This window comes from Nannospalax galili, unplaced genomic scaffold (genome assembly GCF_000622305.1).
Source record: "Nannospalax galili isolate Female #2095 unplaced genomic scaffold, S.galili_v1.0 scaffold83, whole genome shotgun sequence".
Classification (NCBI taxonomy): domain Eukaryota; kingdom Metazoa; phylum Chordata; class Mammalia; order Rodentia; family Spalacidae; genus Nannospalax; species Nannospalax galili.
This window is the reverse complement of record NW_008352659.1, coordinates 6,229,505-6,239,285: the sequence shown is the minus strand read 5'-3', so window position 1 is coordinate 6,239,285 and position 9,781 is coordinate 6,229,505. Positions and strand designations below refer to the sequence as shown.

At 39.7% G+C, this 9,781-nt stretch overlaps 1 protein-coding gene across 6 annotated transcripts in view; it reads left to right on the top strand.

The window, feature by feature from the left end:
* The window catches only part of Kat6b (lysine acetyltransferase 6B), a 201,979-nt gene that overhangs the window by 121,062 nt on the left and 71,136 nt on the right, over nucleotides 1-9,781 (top strand). For all 6 annotated transcript variants that reach the window (XM_008849901.2, XM_029554450.1, XM_029554448.1 and 3 more), the window contains exon 3: nucleotides 9,094-9,202. In XM_008849901.2, coding sequence (XP_008848123.1) covers nucleotides 9,094-9,202 — 109 coding nt within the window. The remainder of the gene's footprint in view (nucleotides 1-9,093; nucleotides 9,203-9,781) is intronic.

Here is a 9,781-nt window from a genome sequence, read left to right as displayed (position 1 = left end):
TTTTTTGAGACAGTGTCTCCTTGTAGCCCCAGCTGTCCTGGAACTCACTATGTAGACGAGGCTGGACTTGAACTCACAAAGATCCACCTGCCTCTGGCTCCCAAGTACTGGGATTAAAATCATGCGCCACCATGCCCGGCCCTATTTTTCTTTTCTTACATGTTCTTTTTTTTGAGAGAGAAAGGAGGAGTATAGAACGATGGATGGTTCACCACTGCAACCCATGAACTGACAACCACATCTGGCTCTGTAAATAAATATACATATATGCATATTATGTGTAACTTTTATTTTTTGATAATTTCATACTGTATATGATATGCCTTGATTGTAGCCAACCCAAATCCCCCACTCCCTCAGGATCCCCCAGTACTCACTCCTCCCACCTTCATGTCCAAATCTGTATTATATAAAAGCTATAGGCCAGGCCAGGCCACAGCTGGTGGCACACGCCTTTAGTCCCACCACTCAAGAGGCATATGGATCTCTGTGAGTTCAAGGTCAGCCTGGTCTACATAGTGAGTTCCAGGCCAACTGGGGCTACAGGGAGACCCTCTCTCAAAAATACCAAAAAAAAAAAAAAAAAGCTGTAATGACCGTGTTTTGGGGTGCACCCAACTGGCTTAAAATCTTTTGGTCTTGTCAGATTATGCCTAGGGAAATATACAGCAAGCATAAGTGTCATTTATTATGCATGTCAGAGTATATGCCTAGCCTTTAAAGAATGATGGTGCTCCCCCCCATTCATGGCTGCTTTACTTGCCATATTTGTGGTCAGTAAGGAGATAAGTGAAAATAAATGATAGTAGCCAATATTTGAGATGTGTTGAAGGAACAATTCCCCATCTCAGAGCCATATGTTCATTTGTTTTTCTGTTTATTCAATGAGCAGTGAATGAGTTCATAGCTGAGGCTTGAGCAACGAACAGCCCCTGCTCTTCTGAAGGAGCTTAAGGCTTAGTGATAGAAGCAAAATCAGCTAATAGTATCATTCTGATAATCATTCATCACTGCATAGAGATGAGTGCTTAGGAGCAAAGTAGAGCTAGGTGAGGAAGTTTCTAGACTGGTAAGTGAATAGCTTCAGAGATGATGGTCAAGGCTCACCCCTCTGATAAGGTGATAAAGATACAAGGGGTATGTCAGGAAAGCAAGAGTGAAGGACTTGATCATGTGGCAAAGCAGGACAGTCTTTCTGTAATAACTTTCATGTGGCAAAGCAGGACATTCAGCTTGTGAAAGAGGCAGGGAGCTCCCAGGCCTTGGCTCTCAGAGCTTGTGTCCAGTACCAGTTATACACTTGTGAAAAGCCTTGGAAGTAGCAGAACATTGCCTGAACTTGAGATTTCAGTGCAGTGTGAGAAGAGGGCACAAATTAAAGGAATCTTCAAACAGCTTTTGAACGTGACTTAATTGGGAGTTAGTGAACTGAGTCATCATGCTTAAGTGTAGACATTCTCTAGCGATGAATTGTTTTCTACTTGGTGGTTGTGAATTTATAGTCACATTTACATTTTTAAGATTTTACATTTATTTATACCTTAGATTTGTTTTCTCCCTTTGGCATCCCCTCCCCCCACCCCTTTGACTTTGAGTTTCCCTTTTATTAAATAGTTACAGGCCTCTTGTTCTTGGTTGAGACACTTTTCTATCTAGTTCCTAGAATCATTTGTTAATTCATTATTTAAAAGAAATCCTGTAAGATTAATGTTCGTCACAGGAAGTCCAAGAATCAAAGCCTTTTGTAGAGCAGTTTTAAACTTAACTTGTTTGTGTCGATATTTATTAAGCATTTGAAGCTGTTTGGTTTTTGTTTGTTTGTTTTGTTTTGTTCTGTTTTTTGGTCTTTTTGAGACAGGGTCTTCCTGTAGTCCCAGCTGTCCTGGAACTCACTATGTAGACCAGTCTGGCCTTGAACTCACAGAGATCCACCTGCCTCTGCCTACAAGTGCTAGGATTAAAGGCGTGTGGCACCATGATATATATATAATCTCCAGAGTAAAGCGGGCTATAATTAAGAAAATATTTGAATCAAACTTCATAGTCTATAAAGTATTTACCACACTCAGCCATATTTGAACTTTTAGCCACCCTAGAACTATACAATGTAAATACCATTGTGTATGTTTACAGATGAGTCCTGAGTCTGAGAGACCACACTGTAAATCTAGATCTTTCCATAATACAGGTGTGAATATATGAATGGAAAATGTAAAATTGTTTCATTTATAACACTTGGAATTACCAAAATTGTTTTCTAATAGTTTCAAGAAAGTCGCAGAATACTCCTAGTTCCATAGTGGTTATGGAAAGGAGCAGGGTGTGTGTGTTTGTGTGTCTGTGTGTATGTGTATGTGTGTGTCCCAGGTCATTGTGAATGTAGGCTGTGGAAATGGCCTATAACACCCACTCCCCTTGTTTGTCATTGTCAGGAAGCAGATGCGAGCCTGGATACCCCTGGCTCTGCTCTAGTGTACGAGCTTTCATTTATTTTTGTCCAGTTTCTTAGACTAACAAACTAACATGTAGCTTCCTTCAGGACAGGAACAAAAGTAACTATCAACAAAAATAAAGTTTCTCAAAGTGCATTGTCCTGTATTTAAAGAGTGTTTCCTCAGAAAATGCAATTTTATTTTTAGATCAGAGGTCCTGAAGACTCTTTAAATGCCTTTAGTATCATAGACTCAATAAAAAATTAGAACCAGGAAAGATGTTTGAGGTATCCAAGTGCAAAGCCATGAATACACTGTCTCTGAAAAGAACTTTGAGGAGTCCCTGATTTCCCAGCTTGAGTGTGGTGATTTTGGAGACTCTCTACTCTCTTCCTAACGTCTTCTCATTACAAGGAGCTCTTGTACCTCAAAAATGAATCTAATCCGGGGACTGGAGAGATAGCTCATCAGACTGCTCTTTCAGAGGACCCGGGTTTGATTCCCAGCACCAACATGGAAGTTAACAACTCCATGTTCTAGGAGATCTGACGCCCTCTTCTGACCTCCTCGGGTATTGCACGACACTGGCGCACTTAACACATATGCATGCAGTACACTCATATACATAAAATTAAAAGAATAAATAAAATATTTTTTTAAAAAAGAATGAATCTAATCCACAGATTCTGTATGACTCCATTTGCATGAGGTACAAAGAGTATACAAATCCCTATAGACAGGGGATGGCAATTGATCGCCAGGCTGGAAGAGGGAACGAGGTCTTAGTGTGTCATGGATACAGAGTATCAGTTTGGAAAGATGGAAAATGTTCTAGAAATGGATGGTAGTGATATTTCTACAACATTATGAATGTTGCCACTGAAGGCACTCTTAAACTGGTAAATTTTATAAGTAATATATATATATATATTGTTTATATTTCTTTGTGTGTATGACATGTGTATGTGCGTACGCAGGTAAATATATGCCACAGCCTCCATGCAGAAGTTAGAGGATAACCTCAGGTGTTGGTCCTTGCCTTCTACCTTGTTTGAGACAGAATCTTTCTGTCTCGCTTTTATTTTGTTTTGTTTTGTTTTTTTGAGACAGGGTCCTCCTGTATTCCCAGGTGACCCGGAACTCACTATGTAGATCAGGCTGGCTTCAGTGTCACAGAGATCTGCCTGCCCCTGCCTCTATTATGTACATGTGTGTCTCTCTTGTGTGTGCATGTGCGTGTATGTGCATGCCCACTAGAGGACAGCTTGTAGGTATTTGTTCTCTCCATCACATAGATGGGTTTCAGGGACTGAGCTCAGGTTAGTCTTGGCAGCACGTACCTTACCTTCTGAGCCATCTCTAGCCCTAGATGGGCTCTCTCTCCCTGTTCTCAGCTGTGTGTCTCAGGCAAGCTGGCCTATGAACTATCTGTGATTCTCTTGGCTCCACTTCTCATCTCACCATAGGAATGACAGCATCCTGTTTTTATGTGGGTTCTGGGGATTTGAATAGAAGTTCTGACAGTTCTCACACTTGCACAGCAAGCACTTAACTCCTAGAACCCTCTCCCCAGCCAATTGTTTGTCTTCATTTTACCACAATTTTAAGAAAAATATTAGTGAGGGAACCAGCAGTTATAGGTCCTGTTGCTGGACAGCGTGAACATCTAACTCTCCCTGTTGGTCTGTGTTTTGTGCTTGGGAGCCATATAAATAAAATCTAACCCTTCTACCAAACTTGTCACCTCCAAAAGTTCTGTTTAAGGATAAACAGCCTCAGTTCCTTCTTTTTTTTTTTTTTTTTTATTCTACACTTAAAATCATGATCAAGATAAAGCCCTCACAAAACCAGACATGGTCACACATGCCCATCACTGTAGCACTCAGGGGGCTGAGGCAGGTGTATGGTGAATTAGAGGCCATTCTGAACTACATAAAGAGTTTGAGACCTGCTTGGGCTACATACTGCGTCCACACCTTGTGGTTACCTGGATTTCCATTTAGTTAGTTCTCTGTGTCTCTCTCTGTCTGTCTCTGTCTGTCTCTCTGTCTCTGTCTCTGTCTCTCTCTCTCTGTCTCTCTCTCTCTTCTTCCCTTTTTGAGACAGGGTCTCCTGTAGCCCCAGGTGGTCTGGAACTAGCTATATAGACCAGGCTGGCCTTGAACTCAGAGAGATTCGCCTGCCTATGCTGGATGAAAGATGTGCACTACCACACCCCGCTCAGTGAGTTTCTTTTAAAAATCAGGAATTCAACAAAAGATCATGATTGTATTTGGTTCCTATACCAGTTTTGTTGTCTAAACTGGTTCTTTGGATCTTACGTGGCATTGACATTCTTTGAAGAGCCAGCTAAGTTGTGTTAGGAAGAATTTTTCAATTTGAATTTGCCTGATCGTTTCCCTTATTGTTAGATCAACCAAGAACATGGCTTAGCAGTGCCAAGTGCTTCATGGCAACACTTGGAGGCACTTGTTAGTCCCATTGGTTAAAGACACACAATCTGCCAGATTTCTCCTTTGTACCATTTACCATTGTAATTAACCTAACATGGCATTATAGTGGCTGCATTTTTCGTAGTTCTTAAAACATAAGCTATTGGTCATGGGAGAAATTGGATGGAGACATTAGGAACACATTGCTAAATAGCTGTTGCTCATGATCGAAAGATAATTTTTAGCCATCTGTTTTTCTGAGAGAGGAGTGGAGAAAGGTAGCAAAGTGGAGAAACAGACTCTGGGGAAGAAAAGACTTGTGTTTGAATCTAGCTCCCCACTTGAATCTGTGCACATTTAGAGAAGTTACGTAACTTCTCAGGTCCTCGGTGCCCTTCCTAAAGTGGGGATAATACCACACACCTTGCCAGCTGGTTAGGATGAGTAGATGAGATAGTGGAAGAAGGCCTCTGTCCTCACAGCTGCCTCAGGTCCATTGCACAGGAGAGGCAGAGGAGCGTCTGTGTAGCGTCACTCTCTTAAAGATCAACTCTCCCTCACCCAACAGTCATCAGCTGCCAGTAGTTCCTCGGCTAAGTTTGGGGCCTCCTGCCCGTTTTCCCAGTTTTTTGCTGGTTTTTATCTGAGTTTGTATGGGTCTTGTGGACACTGTCACCGATGCTGTAAGTTGAGATGAGCAAGTTCCCAGGAGACTGTAAGACTCTGTTTCTTTGTGGTCATACACCATTCCTGGCTCTTACATTCTTTCCATCCTCTCCTCGGCAATGGTCCCTGAGTCCTGGGTGGATGAGGTTTAATATAAAAGTTCTATTCAAGGTGGGTGTGGTGGTGCACGCCTTTAATCCCAGCATACATAGTGAGTTCCAGGTCAGCTGGGGCTACAGGGAGACCCTGTCTCAAAAAGAAAAAAAAAAAAAAAAAAAAAAAAAAAAAAATTTCTATTCAGATTTTTTTTTTTTTGAGCAGCATCTCACTCTGGCTACCCTCTGCTTCTTGAGTGTTGTGATTAAAATCATGCACCCCCATGCCCTGCCGCCTGTTTATTATTTTTTAATCTTTAAATCTATCCATGAGTGTTGTTCTTAGATTCCGTAAATAGTTTAAAATAATCAGACATGCTAGAAAATGTGATCAACAACTTAAGTGCCTTTGTGAGATTTTTGTTTTTCTTTTAAATATTTTATTGGATGTATTTGTGGGGGGGGGTAGGTGCATGCCTGTGCATGTGGATGTCAGAAGACAACTTTGCAGTTTTTTTTTTTTTTTTGGTCTTTTTGAGACAGCGTCTCCCTGTAGCCCCAGCTGGCCTGGAACTCGCTATGTAGACCAACCAGGCTGGCCTCAAACTCACAGAGATCCGCCTGCCCCTGCCTCCCAAGTGCTGGGATTAAAGGCGTGCACCACCATGCCCTGCTAACTTTGTAGTTTTGTCTTTATAAATCTTTATATGCGTTCTAGGGATTAAATTCAGGTTTTCAGGCTTACACAGCAAGTTCCTTGCCGATCCCCTGTCCCCTAAGAGATTTCAAAGACTTTAAGAAATAATGGTTTTTGTTTTAAAAGTAGTATTGAAAAGAATGGCCTGGAACTCACTGTAGCCCAGGCTAGCCTTGAAATGATTGCAACCTTCCTGCCTTAGACTTGGGATTACAGGTATATGCCACTGTGCCTAATTTAGGGTTTTGTTTTGAAACTTCCTAAATACTACTTGTCCTTCGTAGATTTGTGTGGAATCAAATTGCCATTTACCCAGACTTCTGACTGGAATCAGTTTTACTTTATTACAAATGATTACTTTTTAAACAGTTTATACATAGTCTGAAAACAGTAAATCAAAATAATTCTGTGACCCATTTACATGCATTACTGTAAAAGTTTCATTTCATACAAGTGACAATTTTTTGAAGTTAATTAGACTCAACTACACTAAGGTTAGCAAAAAAGTGCTTTGAATTATCAATAATTCAGCAGGGCAGACATTTCTGTGTAATGCCGTGATTTTATAGAGTTTGTGAGATAGTTATCCTTAAAACAAATAGCTGTGAGCATGCATCAGCATGGTAGGCTCACTTGAATGTAGCGTGAAGTGATAGCATCGATGTCTTCTATTATTGGGCACAGTGCAGGACATCAGTCTTGCTAGCCATGAACTACTAGCAACCTTTGTCCTTTGTGTTACCTTTAGTTAAAAACGAAGAATGAGCACCAATGCTGGCTGATGGCTGTGTCTCTTTTTCAGCTAAAAATTCATCTGGGAAAGAAAAATGAAACTGCAGATTTGGATTTATTTCATTGCATGAATGATATGTGATATTTTGTAAATTATCACCACAAGGGTGGCAACAAGGCCTTGAACATTGTTCTATCAAATGAAAGCAAGAATCCCATTAGTACAAAGGCTGTGCTTTAGCTAGAATCTATCAGGGGAATGTTGTCACTATGAAACCAGATTGTTCTTTTAATTGCTATTTAAAGGAACAAAAGTGTTCCCAAGGTACTGCAGTTGAGCAGTTGCAAGTAATAACTATGGATCCATAATTATGCGGTGCTGATTATCTCGCATTTAAAAAACTGTGTCTGGAGTCAGTGACCAATTTGTTGTAGCTTGTCTTTTTTTGGTTTTTCTAGTACAGAATGTATTAAGCTGTGCTTTTTTAACTGGGACCTCAAAAATACATTTGCATAGCTACCTCAGAAAGTAAAGCCTGTGCATATTAATAGAACAAGGTCAAGATAATGAACACTCATGTTGTAAGATGAAATTAACAACTATATTAAACAATTTTGTGAATGCTTGGTTATAAGATGAATCCTTGATTTTCATGACATGTTGCAGGGAACCAAGACATTTGTTGTAATCATTATAACCATTTGAAATATTACCTGAGAGATGAGGTTGGTTTTTCTTTTTAACTAGCATGTGCTGCTTTATTTATTCAACTAGCAAATGTATTTTGAGTGCCTACTGTGAGCAAGGGAGTATATTAGGCATTTGGGATTGAATAGTTGAACAAATGAGGTTTATTCTGTGTTGATTTATACTTAGAGAATTAGATCTAGCAGAATCTTGTTTCTGGTTTACATATAAAAACTTGTGAATATGTTGAGTTTTCTTGCCCTGAATTTTTGATTCATGAGATTCAAATATAAAGACTTCAGTTAGCTAGCAGACAACATGTGTGAAGGCTTAGAATATGTAATAAAATTTTAGTTTTTTTTTTTTTTTGTCTTTTTGAGACAGGGTCTCCCTGTAGCCCCAGCTGTCCTAGAACTCACTGTGTAGACCAGGCTGGCCTTGAACTCACAGAGATCCGCCTGCCTCTGACTCCCTAGTGCTGGGATCAAAGGCGTGCGCCACCATGCCTGGCAAATTTTAGTTTTCATACAGTTTTGGCTGTTCAAGATAATGTAACCAGATCTGCAGGCACAGTCAGCTATGTTCATATGGATGTAAATACCAGCATTGCTGGTAGTAGTAAATAACAGTGGAGACTTGGAATGTATGTAGATTTATACATTGTTAAAAGCCATTTCCATTGAGAGTTAAAGGGTGCTGGGGGGTAGACAAATGTTTTGTTGTTTCTTTTATAAAGTGGGAATGTCCGAGATTGAGGGTTTATCTCCTTTGTGTGCTCTGGTTTCCCTTTGAAGCCCTTGGTGCCAGAGAGGCCCTATCAATAGTCTTTTGATCTTCTCAAGTGGTCCAACAGAATTGTAGTTCCTGCTTATTCTCTGTTCCTATGCCACCTAAAAACATACATTTTATGTCCCCTATTTAATAAGTGAATAATTACAATACTTGTGCTAAAGTTCAAATAATCTGATTTAACTAGATGTTATTCATGGACTTTTATGCTAAATAGATGAGCCAGTTTTTTAACAGGCATATAGGTTAGGGGAATGATTGAGATTTCAGATGAATCTTGAATGTTCATTTCAGAGGCTGTATAATATGTAAAGGTCTCAGGCTTTTTTGATTTAATAAAAAAATACTTCTGGATCTAATAGCTACACTGAAATGTATTCAAAGACTACTTTTCTACCAAATGATGAAAAGTTTTATTAGAAAATGTTGATTTGAATTATTGATTTGAATACTAATTTAGCAGAGTTTCTTTGTTGAAGAGCTATATAAGAAATTTTAATTTTAATTGTTTTAAATTTGAAAGGAAGGCTAACAATATTTTTTTCATTTTAATTTGTCATAGCCCCGTGCCGATCCCATTCCAATATGTAGCTTCTGTTTGGGGACTAAAGAGTCAAATCGTGAAAAGAAACCAGAAGAACTCCTGTCTTGTGCAGATTGTGGCAGTAGTGGTAAGTTGTACGCTTGCGTGCTTTGAACATTGACTTCCCAGTCTCATAGCTTTGTGCTATTTATCTCTAGCAAAACTACACAGCATTTTTCTTTAAAATAAATTATTTGGTGATAGAATTAGGTTTTAAATGTAAGAAGGTAAATGGAGGTATAGGGTGAAATACGAGTGTATCAGTACCTTGCATGTTTAGGTGATATTGTATATTAATATTTGTCACCAAGCTTCAGTTTCGTACCTGTATTGATAATTCAGTGTAAAGACATTAGTGCAGTAGGTAAATTCATAGTAGAGCATATCATTGTTTCTTGAGGAGGCGTCTCGCCCAGGTAGCCCTGACAAGCCTCAAACTCAGTCTTCTTGCTGGGATTACAGAAGTGGTGTACATCACACATAACTTTTTTTTTTTTTTGGTCTTTTTGAGACAGGGTCTCCCTGTAGCCCCAGCTGTCCTGGAACTCACTATGTAGACCAGGCTGGCCTTGAACTCATAGAGATCCTCCCACCTCTGCCTCCCTAGTGCTGGGATTAAAGGCGTATGCCACCACGCCAGGCTCACACATAACTTTTTTGAAAAAAA